This window comes from Ctenopharyngodon idella, chromosome 2 (genome assembly GCF_019924925.1).
Source record: "Ctenopharyngodon idella isolate HZGC_01 chromosome 2, HZGC01, whole genome shotgun sequence".
Classification (NCBI taxonomy): domain Eukaryota; kingdom Metazoa; phylum Chordata; class Actinopteri; order Cypriniformes; family Xenocyprididae; genus Ctenopharyngodon; species Ctenopharyngodon idella.
The window spans coordinates 6528495-6548565 of NC_067221.1; the positions used below are offsets into that span (position 1 = coordinate 6528495).

The following is a 20071-nucleotide window of genomic DNA, read 5'->3' on the forward strand; positions in this document are numbered from 1 at the left end:
TTCTTACTATAATATTTTAATGTATTGCCTTAATTAGCCTATAAACACACTGGTTTGTAGCTCAAATAGTTTTAAAATTTACTGCACTTTGTTATTCTTCACATTTTTTCCCTATAGCGGCTAATGAATCGGAAGTCTCGCACATCTGCGTTTAAAAATAAAGTGGATACTAAATGGCACAGTCAACATGAATAATATTTGCAACACATTTTACTTCTGTAATCAGATGAAACAGCATTTATTTTAGGCACTTTTTTAACTTTAGTGTGTAATGTTGCTGTTTGAGCATAAACAACATCTGGAAAAAGTTACGACGCCCAAAGTTCAATGCAAAGGGAGATATTTTCTTTTAAAGAATTCTCTGTTTAAGGACTACAACGAGCTTCTTCCCAGGTTAGTGACGTCACCAACTCCAAAATTTGCATAAACCCCGCCCCCGAGAACACACAACAAAGGGGGGTGAGGCCATGTTGGGCTGCTTTAGAGAAGAGTAAGAGTTGTTGTAGTAGAGTGATGTTATCATGCCGTCTTTTTACGCCGGACTGCTTCACAAACGAGGGTCAATTCAACACTGGATTTGCACAAAAGATTAACATGACGGCACATGCTAGTTGATGAGTTGAATCAACTCCACAGCATCTACATAAATTTATCCACTAACCATTCAGAAACGTCCAGTTTCATTCTAAAAGTTGTAACTTCTTCCTGAGTCTCTCCATCAGTGTCGACTCCGGTTTGAACAATGTAAGGCTGAACACCGTTACTGACAATCCTCATTTTGGCTGCGTGAGATTCTCCAGTTTTGTTGTTGTTGATCAAACGAAGCGTGAGCTGTTAAAGCTCCGCCCTCTTCTGGAAAGCGGGCCGGGAGCAGCAGCTCATTTGCATTTAAAGGGACACACACGAAAACTGTGTTTTTGTTCACACCCAAAAAGGGGCAAATTTGTCAAGCTATAATAAATGATCTGTGGGGTATTTTGAGCTGAAACTTCACAGACACATTCTGGAGACACCAGAGACTTATATTACATCTTGTAAAAGGGGCATTATAGGTCCCCTTTAATATAACTCTGATTGTGTTTGGCTGAAAGAAGATAGTCATATACACCTAGGATGGCTTGAGGTTGAGTAAATTATGGGATAATTTATTTTATTTTTGGGTGAACCATTCCTGTAACAAGCATCGGCGACCGCAACGAGAACCAATTTTGCCAAGAAAAGTCAAAAGTCGGGTGTGTGTGCTCTGTGACATCAGCCGAAAAGAAAAGTCATTACGGATAAAATTGTAACATTTTGATAAAGATATATAATATTTAATAAGTATATAATGGTATATAGTAAATTCTGAATCCATGTACACGTTTAATTTTGAAATAATCAAATGGTGATTCATAATAAAGATGAAAATACTGAAATGCAGACAGGCCATTAGTAGTTTTACGGTGCTTTTAATAAATATATTTGCACACTCTAAATTCAAGCAGTTATATTAGCCATCCCTCAGTTTGCAGATCGAAGTTGTGCCAAATGCAGAATGATGCTATAGCAGTAAGAGAAGAGAAGCATCATCATTCTGGTCTTGCATGCTCAAATGCCCACCTCTGAAGCATCATTACACATCCTTAGTATCAACTGGCTACATAAAAAGCAGTCCAGCAATCTCTCTTACTGCATCTCATTCAAATATATTTCATACTTTTCAGCACAGTGTCATTACATTATAAATTTATTAGTACAAACTTAACACTGCAGACCTATTGATAAAATACACACAATTCTGAGTAATTTAAGTCATGATTATGTTCTAAAGGTCCACTACAGCCAGGGAGGGATATAATGAGACCTTGAGATCTGCGTCTGCAGCAGGACCCCCAAACTGAGCCCCATCCATGCCCGCACACACAAACACACAACATTCACAGCAACGTCATTTCAACAGCAGGGCTCATTATATGAATGTACACGCGGCTGAAGCTCGAATGAGAGCATGGGGAGACCTCCATTCCACGCTCATCCTTGCTCAAGTATGACAGAGTAGACAGGAGGAGAGGATGGAAGATAGAGGTGGGGGGGGGCGTGCCTGCTTGCCAACTGGCAGAGTGAGTCCATGCTATTGTTTATTTGAGAATCTTGTGGTAAGGGAAGAGATTGAGGGTGGAAGTAAAGGCCTGGATGTCTGTGATGGTAGTGGCTGAGGCCAGTAAAGTGGAAGCAGGAAGGAAGGTGAGTTTGGAAACCTCCCCATACAATGACATCTTACTGCCCTCCTCCTCCTCCTCCTCCTCCTCTCCAGTGGCCGGATGTTCCTCACTGGGAGGGTCGTTTTCTTCTACTCCATAACCAACAACCTGAAAAGAAACCAATTATCCTTCAGACTGGGATCTACAACTCTAGACTCGGAATACAATATATGTATTTCTTTTTAGATTATATTTGCATTTGCTGAAGGAAATAACCTTGCTTGCAGTTACCTAAAAGTTTTTGGTAAAATCCACAAAAGGAGGGCAAACAAACTTGTGCACTGAGTGTGTACAATAATAATGATGTATGGTTAATAATAATTAAATAAGTATTTTTTGAAAATTATATATATATATATATATATATATATATATATGTGTGTGTGTGTGTGTGTGTGTGCTGTCAATTTATTAAAAAAAAAGTAACTAATCACATTTTTCTGTAATTAATCGCATAAAAAAGATTATATAAAAATATATTTTTTACATTAATAATGTATGGTAATTACTGATTGATTAAAATATACATTTTACTATGAATAATAAGTATTAGTGTGTATATATATATATATATATATATATTTTTTTTTTTTTTTTTTTTTTTTACTAATTAATCACACATTTTTCTGTAATTAATCGCAAATATTTGCACCTAACATTAAAGTTAATATATTTTTTACATTAACAATGATGTATGGTTTATAATTTATTAAAATATAAATTAATAAGAATAATAAGTATTTGTGTGTGTATATAATATAATATAATATAATATATATATATATATTATATATATATATATGCTGTCAATCGATTAAAAAAAAAGTAATCACATTTTTCTGTAATTAATCGCAAATAATCGCACCTAACATTAAAGTTTTAAATTTTTTTTATATTGTAATACTTTGACATTGAATCTCCAAAATAATGTAGAAACAACATAAAGACGGGACATTTTAAATATTTGTTTAATGGCATCTTTTTCCTAAGCACTATGAATGAAGGCTAGTATCATTGATACTGATACTGATGCCTCTATTAAAATGATTTTTTCCCCCTCACAATTTTAGCCATTAATTATAGCCATTCAACATTACAGTATAATTGAAAGCTATCAATTTTAACATTTAATAGGCTTTAAAAATATAACTTTTAATTTGCGTGAACTTAAAACAATCTTTAAAATAAACCCATTGTACTAAATGTCACTTTTATCTGTGCATTTAATATATCCGGGCTCATTGCTAAGTTTTTTTCCACTGGCCCAGTCAGGCCTGTTCAGATTTTGACTTACCCTGCCAAAATGCACAAAAAAGTTAGTTTTCATTGTTTTTGACCCATGTAACCAGCGCCAATACAGATTTGAGTTATTTTTTGTGTGTCTTATCGTTCTTGAATTGTTTAATAGCACTTGAATGCATGATCTCATACTGTAGCGCAGCCAAAGGATGACAGGGAAAAAATGGAAACTGCGTTAAATATTATATATATATATATATATATATATATATATATAGGGGTTGGACAATGAAACTGAAACACCTGGAGCCTGATGTATACACATTGCATATTCACAAAATGGGCATAGAAATGTAGATTCACTGAATAGATGAATCTCAAGCGAGTGATATGCGGGTAAACTCACATGCACACTGAGCTTCCTGTTGCCTTCACCCCTGTGTTCCATGAACCAGTTCACCAGTTCAGCCTTGGTCATGAGTTTCAGTGCATCAATCTGTTGTACAAGTAAAAAAATATAACAATGTCCAACTATATTCCCACAATTCATCACATTGCTGAGCTGTCAAGACTTTGCTCATGTTCAACAGAGCTCCTCACCTCTCGGCTGAGTCTGTCGAAGACGTATTGCTGTGTGACCACCTCTGTCCAGTTCCTGTCCACCTCCTCGCCAAGATGGGTGTCTTCGCAACCCTTCAGCTTGACGAGAGCAGTCACCTGTGTCTTAAAAGCCTCATCACTCAAGCTGTTCATCTTCTCTCCAAAGCTCACCAGAAACTCCTCAATCTTTGTCTCCACCAGCTCAGTGCTGGAGTGCAGGAAGTGAGTGAAAGGAGAAGAGAAGAGAGTTTTAGTCAGTTTCAGATCACATAAATGCAGCAAATATTCCAGCACCCAAATTAACAGGTTACATAATTTACATTTTGCATAAACCGCATTTGCCGCTTCTAGCAAATTGAAATCAACACTTATCGCACTATAAACATATAAACACAACTCCTGACCTACACTACCATTCAAAAGTTTGGGGATGTTAAGATTTTTTAAAAAATTTTTTGAAAAAAAGTCTCTTACGCTCACCGAGGCTGCAATTATTTGACCAAAAATACAGTAATATTGTGAAATATTTGTATATTTTGAAGTAACCATTACATATTTTAATACATTTTAATATGTGTGATGCAAAGCTGAATTTTCAGCATCATTACTCCAGTCTTCAGTCACATGATCCTTCAGAAATCATTCTAAGATAACAATTTGGTGCATTTCTTGTTATTATCAATGTTGAAAAAATTTAGGCTGCTTAATATTTTTGAGGAAACTTTTCTTCAGGATTTTTTGAAGAACAATGTTCAAAGAAAGAACAACATTTATTTAAAAAATGAAAAATGTTTTGATTAATTTAACGGATCCATCCTTGCTTAATAAAAGATGATTTTTTCTCAACTTTTTCAGTTGTTTGTGAAGGCTAGATAAAGATTTTTGTTTTTAAATCAATCGATAGAGACCTCAAGATTATTTCTAGATAAAGAAGTACTTTAAAACTAAAATAATTTAATAAAACCTACATATAAACTACAGAAATTTCCATAGCCTTTTAAGATTTTTAGACTTTTTAGAAAAATGAATCATTATTCTGATGTTTTCTATGGTTGGTAACTCTGATATAAATTAACACAATGTTTTGCAATATAGACTTTTTGATTTGATTTAAAACATGGATGTAGTGTTAACATTCAGTGTATTTCACTTCAGAAATAATAAAGAGCCAATCAGAGTAAAATAACACTGCAATTTAGTTGAGATAGAGGTGGAGATAAAGGTTAATTATGAATCTGAAGTCAAGAGGCAGCAGCTGCAGAACATAAATCAGATAATTCTGATGCAGCAGTGAGAACTGCAACCAAGAATCACAGCGAGAGCTCACTTGAACTTTGTGGCCTGAGTCTCCACTGTGACTGAGAATCCAAGGACACCTGATGTGTTTCTACAAGTTGGGTAGACGTGATATCTGTGAAAACAGATGGTGTACAACTAATTAAAACCAGCAAATGGAGTAAGATAATGTCTTAATGTCATCCCTGCACCACAGACTTACCCTAATGTCTCTTTGGTTCGGAGGAAGTCAAAACACGGCTCCTCCATGTGCATCTACAACACAGCAGTCACAATGATAAGACACGAGTTAATGTAAAGCTGCCCACGTACAAACACGATTTAGTCTGCAGCCAAAACAGCAGAATAGTACAGAAGTCACCTTATATTGGATTTTTCTGATATGAGGTGCAGAGAGGTAAACATTTCTGATTAATTAGCCATTACTGATATTTTCAATGTGAGAAAAACAACAACAACAACATTCCCTTAGTTTTTCCTTTAGTGAAGCTTTAGTTTAATATGCAAACAATAACCCCAATTAAAAAAATGTCAGGGATTGCCCACCATGAAAAAAAGATACTGTTTATTAACATTTGTTTTAGCTGATATCTGATCCAAAAGCTGTTATCAGCAGTGATTAATTGGAAAAAATAAATAAATCGTTGGACCTTTAGAACAGTACATTACACTTTACAATGAGAGCCAGCTCAAGCTGTCAGAGTGTTTTAAAGTAACTGCTGAGAAAGACAGAGAACTGGACAGCATCCAAAGTCAGTCTTCAGTATAAAGTAAAGTGGATGAGTTGAGCTTATGGCCATGCAGATGTGTGTGCTCAGCGCCCTAGAGAGCAATATCTGAGAACTTCTTTTAAAACTGGCCGGAGAGACTGACTTTATTGCTTAAAAACCCCTGGGGTGGCTGTTCTTATACATATATAAAGTTTCAGTAAGGTTTACTGTAAGTGATACCCTTCGTTATGAAGTCAGCTACCAAAACTGAGTCATACTGACCACTAGTAGCTCCATCAGAGTGTGTTCACGTAGGTTCTTAGGACCAGACTATCAAAAGACAGAGGTAGAAATTAGGGACAATCACTGCTATTAGAGCAATACAATATACAAAAAGTAATTATGCGCTGCTGTCTTGTTAATTGGTTTTAGATCAGCAAAATAGACAAGTATTACCTGGTAATACACAGTGACCTCAGAGTTTGCATCTCCCTTGTTGAGAGACTTGACTTTGCAGAGATGATGTTTCTGAGGGAGCTCTACCACTCTGAAGAGAACAGGGACCTCTACTGGCAACTTCTTGAATTGCAATTTGCTGAAAGGGGAAAAAAAAATAAAAAAATGCAATGCTATTTTTGATTCTGCTTTTTAAAACATTGTGGTACTGCTATACAAAATAACTGGTAGAAATAAAAACACAAGTGCTTACTCTGTAACATACTGCAGAAACCCCATGGATTCCTACAGGTGATGAGAAATTAAAGAGTACACTGTTTATGTTTCTTAACAGATCAACTGTAGTTCTAAGAATAAAAAAGTTTTTCACAAATGTTATATAATATATATATTATAAAATTATATAATATTCTAGGTGTACATTAATACAAGTTGAGCACTAACAGCAGCATTCATGGGATGTTTTGAACCTTTAATGTTGCTTGAAAAACAAACACGCAATGTGTGCCCTAGTGAAGAATAAATATACCAAAATGTATTTGAAACATTTATTTTATGCTAAGTATTCTACAAATACATTTGCATATTTATGTACTTAATATGAATACCCAGCAATTCTACTTTTGGAATACTAAATTGATATATTAAAAGGCACAATATGTAATTTTTTCGCCGCTAGAGGTCGCTTATTCAAAACAAAGGCGCAGCTTGATGACGCCGAGATTGAGCGGAATCATGGGAGGTGTTGTCTTTACGTCTACAGCCGGTGGAAAAGAATCCGACAGGACTACATTAATGTAGTATGAAGCAGGGTGTGGACAATTATGTCGTAGACAAGCGCTTCCGCTTCTTCCGGTCATGAGTATGTGAGGAAACGCAGCGCTGTTTATCATATTAGATACATTTGTGTGTTGAAAGTTCTTATAGTACTACTCTGAGTTCGCTCAGCGGCTACTATGAGACACTTGTTGCACACTGCAGTAAGACAGATTGATATTAGGCATGGTAAAACATGGTGGTAAATCAATAAAATGAGATTCAAACAATAAGACTTGATGTGTTGAGCTATATAATGATGATTCGTTTTCTGTCGATGAATGTATCCAAACAGTTGCTCGCATGTCTAATAAAACACATAATATATTAAAGTGTCTTTGGTGTTTCCATGGTTTCTACAAAATAAAATGATATATCGAGGGTAATGCGGGTGTGATGTCATTGATAGGCGATGCACGGTCCGTGTCCTGGTTAAAATTGCTTATTTCTCTGGATTTAAACATTCTTGGAAACATTTGGGATAATATAAGTACACAAGTCAACAAAATGTATAACACTGTTCTAGAGGTTTTTGGATATTTTAATCCCAAAATCTTACATATTGTGCCTTTAAAGTCTGCTAAATTGGAACAACTAATTTTGTACGTAATGCACTTTAGTTATCCGGAAGTAGTGCTGAGGTCCAACTAAATATATACTTTAGTATATTTGATTGTGCTAAAGTGGAACTATTGAAAGTATACTTTAGCTACACTTTAAATATCTTGCATTTAAAGACTGATATTCTACAGTGATCATACTATCCTTACTAATAGTGATATTAAAACATTTTAGGCTTAATATTAAGAAATGTGCATTGTGCAATAAAGAAGTTCTCCAAATAAAGTTCAATCATAATATTTATATCAGTAAGTCTCAAGCGATATGTTAATCAATTTGTAGTATACTTATTATGAAATAAATGTATTTTAAACACATTTTGGTAAAGGTTTTTTTTTCAATTGGGTGTATATAAAAAGTGTAAAAACTTACACTGCTAGTAAAGTTTCCTTGCACTAGTCCTTCAGCATACAGCTCAGACTTGAAGCTGCTCACAAACTCCATGAGCTCATCCACACCGAGCCCATCCAGAACAGCCTGGTACTTCTGAATGGTTGACCAACGAGAGTGCTCTAGAATCAGAAGCCTCACGTCTCTGAGGAGACACATATGACAGACACAGAGAGAGAGCTATGAGAGGAAGATCAAACAGATACACATAGCAACAGCTATAGTTGATTTGCGTGCATATCGGCCATATCGACCATAGACTGGCAGTTTAAAGACCACGTAAAAAAATATTTTAAGACTTACATTATTCCACCAGATTTACATTTTCTAAATGAAAGAAACTCTGCTAAGAATGTTGGTGTACAATGTCACTACTTGTGGATGGGGCTACGGGGCAAATAAAGTGTAACTGCAGTAAAGGTAAACATAAAACAGACGCACTTTCCAAGCTTCTCAGGCTTGATGAGGATGTTAAAGTAGGTTTTCTTCAGCTGCTCTGCAAACATGCTGAATACGTCAGAAGCGGCGGAGAAATCAGCAAGATAATCCACGATCAGGTTGAACAGCAACTGCAACAAATGTCAGCAATTTAAACATTAAAATAAAAAAATAAAGCCAATTTCTGTACATAAACTGATTTAACATGATACTTACAGGTAGTTTGTGGTTGAAGCCCTTAACCTTGATGACCAGGCCATGCTCCCCTGCTACCAATTTATATTCTAACTGGGCCACATCAGCCTCGTAGGCCGGCTCCGCCAGGTTATGCACCAGGATATTCACAAACAGGTCAAAAAGCACCAGGCTAAGAGGAAGAGAGAACAAAAAGAGAAGGTCAGATAAAAAGGCAAATGGATAAGCAAGAATAGAAACTAGAGGGTTTCCATGGCTACAGCATTTACAAGATGTACTTGAACGACTGTACGTGTTCACATGATCTTCAGCTTACTTTTTCGGAGATTTCTGAACCACAGGTGATATGAGGTGGAAACGCACGTATGCTGGAGAAAGAGAAAGAAAACAAAAGTGTGAGTTGGGCAAGTGAACACAGAGGTTCGGCAAGAGACTTTTTGAACTTCCCATTCGATCTGTTTTGACATCGGATACATGATTTATTGACTGTAGAGACAAACGCAATGACACCTTTGGGAATCTTGAACTTGTTGTCCTTCTTGTACCACAGACACCCTCTCTCATTGTTCATTATTCTGACAGGGTACTCTGTGTCCGGACAGTCAGAGGTTTTGAGGGCGAAATCAGTGGCTGGAGGAGAAAACGAACAATTGCAAACGGTCTTGAAACAGGCTACAGATCCAGTACCTGACAACAACATTAAAAGACGTCAACCAAAGACACTCACCGATGAACTTATTCTCAACAGGTAGGTGAAGGCTTGGGTTTAAATCGAAATCCCCCGCCCAGAGCTCTCTCCAGTGCTGCTGTATGTCTGTAAAAGAAAATAAAAACATGGTTCAAACAAGTGTTTGTGTCTCCAGAGCGGCACAATATAGAGGAAAAATGCTTAATGCTATTTCTTGCATAATGTGATTAACTAACTATAAATTTCAATTAATTATTTTCAAGTAAATTTAAAACCAGGAAATAATAACATATCTGCCTGAGAAAGGAAAGCAGCTCCTCAAAGTGAACTTGAGCAAGAAATAGCAAATCTTTTACCTAAACAACATTCTGTAAAAACTATTATTCAGCATTAATGTCAATCAAATAGTCATCTCACCACAGGTAGGTTTGTATAACAACTAGGGACGCACCGAAATTTCAGCTACCAAACATTTTTGGCCATTTTCGGTTTTGGGATGAAATGTTTTTGGAGGACCAAAATCAGTGACTGAAACAGATGTTTAATTAGCGCTTCTCCGATGGCCCGTTTTTAATGTGTTCAGCGTCTATTTCGTGCACACAACGTGGATAAGCTACAACAGATAAACATGTCAGCTGTGTGAACACTAGCTCTGGATTGACAGTATTAATTTCTCGATTATAATCGGTTTCTTAAATCTAAAATCTTTCAGTCTGTGCTGTTTTACTGTTGATGCAGAGCCTGAACAAAACTTCACTAAACATTTGTAGCGCGCCTGCCATCTAATAATCGCAAAAAAAATGAGCGCATTATTACTTTTAATATAAAGCAACGTCTCAACTTTAAAATTATGTCGATTTTATTATGAAATCCAAACAATAAATGTAATTTTGGCGCTCTTTAATATGGCACGACAGATCGCTGTAGCGTCTCAGTTCAAGCGCACGTGAACCGATCATCTCATCTCCTCTTTACTACTAGTTACAGCACAAAATAAACATGGGTGAACACCAGAAGGTATGTTGAAAGGTACATTACAACTCATCCTATTTCAAATAATCGCTCAATCAGTGCTTCATCCGGGGAAAGATGTCAATAAAACAGCTCGTAGTCTAAACAATGTCACTTAACATCACATTTACCTCAAGCAAGCTATAAATTACTTAGCTAGAAAAAATAACTCTAAAAGAAGACCATTTTGCTAAATATATGCACTGTATTACATATTCATTATATTTTTACCTGTTAGTGATATCTTCATTATTTAATGTATGTTTGAATAAATCTGTCATGAAAACAAGATATTACAGTTTATTGTCTTTTAAATGTTTATATTTCACCAACAAACTGGAGTAGAAACAATTCTGTTATTAAAAAGTTGATATAAAAACTGCCTTATGTGCAACTTAAATGTTTGTACAACTCAGTTTTAGCTATTTGAGTATTGGTTATTAAATAATTATTTGACATATTTTTTATTTTCAGTATTGATTTTCAGCCAAGTGCATCCTGAATTTTCGGTTTCGGCCCAGAATTATCATTTCGGTGCATCCCTAATGACTTTTATGTGCAATATGACATCTAGAACGTTAAGATAAACAAATTTTGGAGAGAACGGAGAGGGTTAGATCCACTCATGCTTTCAGGCTTGGACTTAAGACGTATTTCCCTTCTGAATAACCACCCACAATCTTGTGGTTGTTGTTTACTGCAGTTATCATGTTTAAAACCAAAATACTCCCACACGACCAAGGTGCTTCCTAATTTTGGCATCAGATCTTCATCTACAGCTGCAGAGACTGCACTGATTCATTTGAATAAGCTAGCTCATGTTCTCCACTTCAAACTGGCACCACTTCCGCTTGTTTGTTTTAAGTATATTAAAGTATATATAAATATATAGTTCATTAAAAGCTTATTGCAATAGGTTAATCTGCAATGTTACTCGAATATTACAGCTTTTGAAATTTTCAACTTATTATCCTGAATATTGTTTTTCCAACTGAACTGAAAAATGGAGAAAAGATGTACAAACCCTCCACACTGTATTGGGTCCCAAACCACTTTTCCCTGAGTGGACACTGGCCTTCATGCTCGGGGGACAAAAGGAGCAAGTTGGCCTTCTCTGGTGTGAGGAGGTTCAGTGCAGCAGAGATCACCTAAAAGAAAAAGATGTTCACAATTATAAAGAACTTCCTGTGTTTTCTTTCGCTTGGCATGCTAAAATAGCACACATTTGTACCCATATTTTACAAAACCTATAATAAATTAAAATCAATAGTGCCTGTGAAGGACAGCTACCTCTGGTTTGAACTCAAACATTAGCTGGTCTCCTGTTAAAAAGTCCTCTTTCGGGAAGAGCTGCATGTTTTCACAGATGTCCTCCACATACTCAATAGGATCAGTCTGTAAAAGCAACACTGTAAGTACTGAGTCTACACACAAATAATCTACTTTTAATATTGTTCCAATAGCCAGGAATAAAAAAATACTAAATTTTTGGTGAGAATCAGCTAAGCGTTCATAGGCTGACAATACTATAAAATGTTTAACCGTACCTGCTCCTGATAGTGGAACTCATTGGCCTCGATCTTTTGAATTTCTTCATATATTCTGGCGAAAAAAAACAAAGCTTTTCATAATGTCTTTTAAGCTACATTATTGAGTGTAGTGTGTGCAAAGTTCTGCAAAGATTCTTCTTCAATAAATCCTTGTGTAGCACACTTCACGTAAAGGGCCTACCTTTGTTGGGGCCCAAGAGTCTGAAGCATTTTCAAGTACTGGAAGACCAGATGAGCAACCTGAATGAAGAAAAATATGCAAATGACCATGGATGCATTCATTCTGAATAGGACTAAACTTTACTGCAATCGTGCCTTTTTTTAATTTGGGATGCTAAAGAGGCCTCAGAGGCTTTGTAATCCTATTTTACACACATCTAGCAAAGCTGTTAGTTTCTCAGCTTTCCCCCTGTATTTCGATAATGACATTAAGTGTGAAAATAATATTATATCTTAAGGATCCTTGTAAATGTAGTGCATATTTTTGACATGAACTAAGTGTAGAAATGTAAAACAATGCAGTGTTTGGGCTCGTGACCCTTTGCAGACCTCATAGAAGTTCTGGAAGCCCTCGTCAGTCAGAGTGATGGAGATACTAAAAATTGAGTAGGTGGTGTTCTGGTCAAAACCAGTTTCACTGTTTCCGCCAAACAAAGCTAGAGCCCAGCACCTAATCAGAGAGAAGGAGAGATCCAGTTTAACAGTTTTTGGGGTTAGTACAGAAGTTATGCATAATACTCTACTATGCTACATATACAGATTACAAAGAAAGCCGAACCACCTCATGAAAAAAACAAATCATGAGAGAAAGGTCTTACTTCCTCCTAAGCATGGACAGAATACTTCCAGTTCCCTCGTGGCCAATCAACCAAGCGATGTAATGCAAAGGCTTTACCCTGAGGACCAACATAAAGAGCTTTGAATAAACGTCACATTATTTGAGAAATAATATTGGCATTCCAATACAGAGCAACAAAATCGATACGTAAAGACCCAGTGAAATGGCTTAATGCCATCTTTATAAAGAAGATGTGGATATACTGTAGATGTTCTCAAAGCTAACAGACACAGACTTAAAGGGTTAGTTCACCCAAAAATAAAAATTCTGTCATTAATTATTCACCCTCGTGACGTTCCACACCTATAAGACCTTCGTTCATCTTCAGAACACAAATTAAGATATTTTTGATAAAATCCGATAGCTCAGTGTGGCCTGCATTGCCAGCAAGACAATTAACACTTTCAGTGGCCAGAAAGCTACTAAAGACATATTTAAATCAGTTCATGTGACTACAGTGGTTTAACCTTAATGTTATGAAGCAATGAGAATACTTTTCTGTGTGCCAAAAAACAAAATAACGACTTTTCAACAATATCTAGTGATGGGCGATTTCAAAATACTGCTTCATGAAGCTTTACGAATCTTTTGTTTTGAATCAGTGGTTCGGAGCGCCAAAGTCACGTGATTTCAGTAAACAAGGCTTTGTTACATCATAAGTGTTTCAAAATTTCAACAGTTCACGTAACTCTGGCAGTCTGATATGCGATTCGAACCAATGATTCGAAACAAAAGATTTGTAAAGCTTCAAAGCTTCATGAAGCAGTGTTTTGAATTTGTCCATCACTAGATATTGTTGAAAAGTCGTTATTTTGTTTTTTTTGGTGCACAAAAAGTACTCTCGTCACTTCATAACATTAAGGTTGAACCACTGTAGTTACATGAACTGATTTAAATATGTTTTTAGTACCTTTCTGGGCACCTGAAAGTGTTAATTATCTTGCGGTCAATGCAGGCCTCACTGAGCCATCGGATTTGATCAAAAATATCTTAATTTGTGTTCTGAAGATGAATGAAGGTCTTGCGGGTGTGGAACGACATGAGGGTGAGTAATTAATGACAGAATTTTCATTTTTGGGTGAACTAACCCTTTAAATCAACATAAGTCCAATGTTGATTCCATTGTGATTTTAAAAACACTTTTCAAAAGATGTTTAAAGAATGAATGCCAGTAAAAATACACTGTAAAAGTGCTAAACCTGGATCACTGTATTTTAAAGAAAAAATTTAACTGAGCACCACCTTGACTGGTTTACCTGTAATGCTTCTCTTGAGGGGGTAGAGCCCATGTGATGGTGAGGGCATGCACTTTTCTAACAGGCACCACTGCAACAAACCACAAACAAAATATTAATAGTAAGTTTCTGTGTTTGTTAAACCTCATTTGAACATTAGGTTCTTTGACATACCTCGGTAAAGTTTGTTGAAGGAAGGTGTTTCAAAGGGGCTCAGTTGGTCTGAAAAATCAGGCTTTGCCTGCCCACTGAAAGGAATTGGAAAAACATTTTAAACAAATTCATATTATCAGATTATCAGAACTCTCAGAAAGTCTTCGCTTACTTGTTGGGCACCTGACTGAAGATTTCTCTGACCCATTCCTCAAGGGTGTCGAGATTCTCTGTGAAGGTAAGAGTAGAAGAAATTATAGGATCATTTTCGATTAGAAATTCAATATCTAAGTCAAGTTCTGCGAACATTACCTACCTTTAGACTGCACAGCTAAGGTCATATAGTGGGCAGAGTAGTACCTCTTCCAGAACTCACGGAGTCGCTTGTAAACGTTGATATTCTTTTCCTTAGGTTCAGTCTTCAGGGTCTGCGCATTTCCTTAAATACAATCACCAAAAAAGCAACTGAAGCTCTAGAACAAATCAAAGAGCTACTCTGAAGCAGTTTTGTATGTTTGACTTACCCCAGCAGAACTTGCTCATGGGATGGTTGGGCTTTGCTAGGCTGCCAAAAAGCATTTCCTTACGGTGAGAGTCCGAAGGCTTAGCAAGCTGATATTCTGTGGCAAAAACAAAACAAAACATAGGGCTGTTAGGCTGCCTAGTTAAGCTATCAAGACTATTGTAATCTATAAAAGCTTTACTCACCACTGTCCACAGCCTCGACCTCACGATCAATGGCGTCTTCAATCATAAGAGGGCAGATGAAAAACTGAGCCCATCTGAAAAAAAGACCATTACATTATTTTAAAGGTTATGTATGGCCAAAGGTTAATACATTTTTTTTGTGTGAAATATTACAAGTGCACTTGTTCTGATAAAAAAGAAAGAAAGAGGACATCAGGATAAGGTGATATGATCACATCTTTAGAGCTACTTCACCTGTCAAGGGCTTCTTTGAAGCGTTTCCTCTGCACATCAAATTGGAAAACGGTTCTCTCACAATCAGTGGAAGCATTATCACTGCCACCATGCTTTTTCAGGAATGCATCAAAGCCATTTTCAGAAGGGTACTTTTCACTGCCCATGAACACCACTGGGATATAAGAAGAGAGATACGGTCAGGTGAAACATTATCACTGAGAATAAAGCTTTACTGAATACAGTAATGATAGAACAGACGCAGGTGTGACTTACTGTGTTCAAGGAAGTGTGCAAGGCCGGGTAGGTCATTAGGGTCACTGAAACTCCCTACGCCAATACAAAGAGCCGCTGCAGACTAATTTCAGAAGAAAAAAAACTGAATGCACTGAAATTATTTCAACAAACTAAATCCGATATTTTTATGTAATGGCCAATTTTCATGTTATAGTCGATAACTGATAATTGAGTGATATTTAGAATTCTATATTTCTTTGTCTAAATAAATTAAAAGAAAAACACTAAAAACTAAGATCAGTCATTTTAAATATAAAGTTATGACAGTTAAGATAGTTCACCCAAAAATGAAAATTATCCCATAATTTACTCACCCTCAAGCCATCCTAGGTGAATATGACTTTCTTCTTTCAGACAAACACAGTCGGAGTTATATTAAAAATATCCTGGCTCTTCTAAGCTTTATAATGGTAGTGAATGGGGCTCAAGATTTTGAAGCCCCCAAAAGTCCATATTTAAAATTTTGTAAACTATAATAACTGGCTTCCGGTAACAGCCATATACAAGTCTAGTTTCAGCGGAAAAGTGACCTCTGACCCGACACATGACGTACTGATGAACATGGAAGCACCGAGAACAGAGCAAAACAAAACACTGGTCACAAATTAGAAGTCTAAAATGAGAATTTTTAAAGAGAAATCTCTGAGGATTTCAATATAAGAGAAGAGGAGCTTGAGTTTGTTGCCTAGCTCTATTTGTGTGAACCGCAAGAGGCGTCTACACTCAGCTAAGAGTACGCTACTTCCACATCCTAAGTTATACATCGGGTCATAGGTCACTTTTCCGCTGGAACTTGACTTGTGTACGGCCGTTGCCGAAAGCCAGTTATTATAGTTCATAAAGTTTTAAACATGGATATTTTTCTTACAAATATGCATCACTTTGCTTCAGAAGGCCTTTATTATCACCTGGAGTCATATGGATTACTTTTATGATTGATGGATGTTCTTTTTATGGGCTTCAAAATCTCGAGCCCCATTCACTACCATTATAAAGCTTGGAAAAGCCAGGATATTTTCAAAGGGGACCTATAATGCCCCTTTTACAAGATGTGATATAAGTCTCTAGTGTCCCCAGAATGTGTCTGTGAAGTTTCAGCTCAAAATACTACACAGATCATTTGTTATAGCTTGTCAAATTTGCCCATATTTGGGTGTGAGCAAAAACACGCCGTTTTGTGTGTGTCCCTTTAAATGCAAATGAGCTGCTGCTCCCGTACACTCTCCAGAAGAGGGCGGGGCTTTAACAACTCATGCTTCAGTTGCTCAACAACAACAAAACTGGAGAATCTCACGCAACCAAAATGACATTTGTCAGTAACAGAGTCGGACACTGATGGAGAGACTCAGGAAGAAGTTACAACTTATAGAATGAATCTGGATATTTCTGAACAGTTAGTGGATAAATTTAAGTAGTTGCTGTGGAGTTTATTCAACTCATCGACTAGCACGTGCTTACAATGTGTGGCTAGTCCTTAAAAAGCGATTTCTGTAAAAGAAAATATCTCCCTTTGCATTGAACTTTGAGCGTACTAACTTTTCAGATGTTGTTTATGCTCAAACAGAAACATTACACACTAACTAAAGTTAAAAAAGTTAAATCAAAATTAAGAACCCCTTTAATATAACTCATTGTGTTTGGCTGAAAGAAGAAAGACATATACACCTCGGATGGCTTGAAGGTGAGTAAATTATGGGATAACTTTCATTTTTGTGTGAACTATCCCTTTAATGTAAAACCAAAATAACAAGCAGTCAAAAGTCAGAGTTTGAATTCATAGACAACAAAACACAAACCTGTTTTTCAGATCCTTTTTTCTTCTTCCTGTCATTTTCCTCATCCAGCTCCTCAAAGTCACTATCCTGACTGTCCCCTTCCTCTTCAGATTCCTCGTCCGTTCCTTCCCCTGAGTCTCCCTCCTCTTCCTCTCCCTCTGCCTCTTCCTCTTCTGAATCTTCATCATCCTCATCTTCAGCTTTCCCATCTAAACCACTCAGATCAGAGATCAGAAGAGCCCTCAGTCCGTTACTCAGCTCAATGTATCTGGATGAAAAGAGAAAATATTCTGTTAGCTGGTTTAGTCATCAACACTCACATGCAGTGTTGTGTTACACACTCAGAGATGGAACTAGAGCTTGTGTTTTACTTCTGCGATCTCATATTTCTGTTGACTCCCTGTACTCCAGTGCCAACATACTGTATCGTTCATAATGTAAAATGATCTTTTAAAAGGTTTCACTTGTTACTTTATGAATAAGACAGATGTTGACTGATAGAACCTAGATGTCACAGTTTTAAATTTGTACTTCTGGACTTTACCTGTATTGTTTGGGGTCACTTGGGGATTTAATAATTTGAGGGTCCCCTTGGTTGTCCCCTCCACCACTGTCCCCTGGAGGTGCGTTGGGGTCTCTGAGTGGTTCTCCCCGGTCTGGACCAGCAGACTGAGCAGGGCTGCTGGCTGCAGCACATTTGAACTTGTTTGTCTGGGGCATCTTGAGAAATGATGCTACTTTAGCACTGGAGTTGAGGTGAACGGGGCGGTTTATGATCCTGCTACAAAACAGGGGAAACGCACGCGCAGCCTTGAACAGAGCGATACTGACTTTGTTTCTTCAGTCTAAAAGAAACGATATGTATATTAGAAACAGGATAACCATAAAATAAACACATTATGTGAGCTATCTTGCATGATACAGTCGGGTCTGGCTTTTCACGAGGGAATACTTGAACTTTGGAGACATTTTTGACAATATATCATCACCACTGTGCTACAATGAAGCTAATCCGCTACAGACGCAATTTAATATGAAGCAAAAACGTCTAATTCACCCTTGCTATGGTTAATAAACAGACTCGGCTAATTTATCTAAAATATGATACGACCAAGTGAGATCGGTTCCTGGCAATATTTCACAAAGTTAGTCAAGTTTCATCACAGTCTCATACCTGCTATCCTGATGATGGGTCAGCCGAACTTACAGCACTCAGCCTGTCACCGGTAGGTTGTGTCTATGCAACAAGAAGAGTTCTGATTCGTCAAAAACCATTGACGTAGTAAAACGCAAGTCTGTGATTGGACAAAGTTATTGCCAGGGTGAATGCATCTGTTTCATCTGTCTCAGCATTCCATATTGTGGTGTTGTTGCTGGAATGGGGATACTTACATTTGGATTTCCACCATCGATTACTAAATTAGCAGCAACTTTTGTAATGACACCATGTCTATTCCTGTATTTTTAAGTAAACGCAAGAGAACATAATCCAATCGCCCCTAACCCAAATACTTTTTTTATTTATGAGTTAGTATCTATAAGTGTCTATACATGCACAGTTATTTTTGACTTATTTATAATTACGAACGTTTTACTTTTACATAGATGATTGGTTGGGTGTGTGTGTGTGTGTGTGTGTGTGTGTGTAATCCCAAATAAATTATCTTGAAGAAAAATGTAGCCTACATAATTGGTAAGACATTTACAAAGTATATAACTGAAGATGCATTCTTGGCATATAAATACACACCTTTCCTAATGAATTTATATACATTTTAAGATTATATTCTTTTTTTTATAGCAATGACACCATGTCTATTCCTGTATTTTTACGTATTTTTAAGTAAACACAAGAGAACATAATCCAATCGCCCCTAACCCAAATACTTTTTTTATTTATGAGTTAGTATCTATAAGTGTCTATACATGCACAGTTATTTTTGACTTATTTATAATTACGAACGTTTTACTTTTACATGGTGGTTGGTTGATTGGTTGGGTGTGTGTGTGTGTGTGTGTGTAATCCCAAATAAATTATCTTGAAGAAAAATGTAGCCTACATAATTTCTTTCCTAATGAATTCATATACATTTTAAGATTATATTCTTTTTTTTATAGCCTATAAGAAAAGGTCATGGGCATGTTATTTGTGAACTACCTACCTATTACTTCATGTGACTTTCATAATAATGATGTGTCTAAGATTGCCTTGTGATTTTGTCAAGATTGTAAGATTTTGTCAAGCCATTATTAACCCAGTAGGCTAAAGCCTGACATATGAAATAATAGTTTAAAAAAGTCTATTTTTTTTTTTTTTTTTTTTTTTAAAGTTTACTGAATCTTCGGACAAAACATATAAAAAAGTTTGCATATATGCTTTATGTTTTGTATCATATTTGATACATCAGTCTTTTATGGCCCACATAGTATGATATACTGAGAATATGGAGAAAAAACACATCAGTTTTATTCATAGGCTCGAACTGAGCAAAAATATGCAATTTGGTGCATATGTTGTTATTTATATGGCCAAAAAAGTCTGATAGCTTTTTTTTTTTTTATAACATTTTAAAAGACTGCTTGCATAAAATGCATAAAATAT

General features: G+C 36.4%; 1 protein-coding gene across 2 annotated transcripts; it reads right to left on the reverse strand.

Annotated features, from left to right (window-relative positions):
• Window positions 1-1432: 1432 nt before the first annotated feature.
• Window positions 1433-18796, reverse strand: nrd1a (nardilysin a (N-arginine dibasic convertase)). Of its 2 annotated transcripts, none has more exons than XM_051867953.1 (31): window positions 18644-18796; window positions 18014-18314; window positions 17491-17737; window positions 15674-15755; window positions 15419-15572; window positions 15185-15258; window positions 15001-15096; window positions 14793-14915; window positions 14649-14706; window positions 14498-14571; window positions 14345-14414; window positions 13069-13146; window positions 12800-12920; window positions 12432-12490; window positions 12248-12302; window positions 11991-12095; window positions 11725-11848; window positions 9729-9815; window positions 9512-9631; window positions 9318-9369; window positions 9023-9173; window positions 8810-8937; window positions 8351-8513; window positions 6795-6826; window positions 6542-6680; window positions 6368-6415; window positions 5578-5630; window positions 5407-5490; window positions 4080-4287; window positions 3886-3975; window positions 1433-2348 (listed from the first exon to the last, which is right to left on the reverse strand). In XM_051867953.1, the coding sequence occupies exons 2-31, from the start codon at window positions 18187-18189 to the stop codon at window positions 2118-2120; spliced, it is 3282 nt and encodes a 1093-aa protein (XP_051723913.1). In that variant the 5' UTR covers window positions 18190-18314; window positions 18644-18796; the 3' UTR covers window positions 1433-2117. The 2 variants fall into 2 exon arrangements, with proteins under 2 accessions (XP_051723913.1, XP_051723920.1); XM_051867960.1 differs by having other exon boundaries at window positions 18014-18250; window positions 18644-18777.
• Window positions 18797-20071: the final 1275 nt, after the last annotated feature.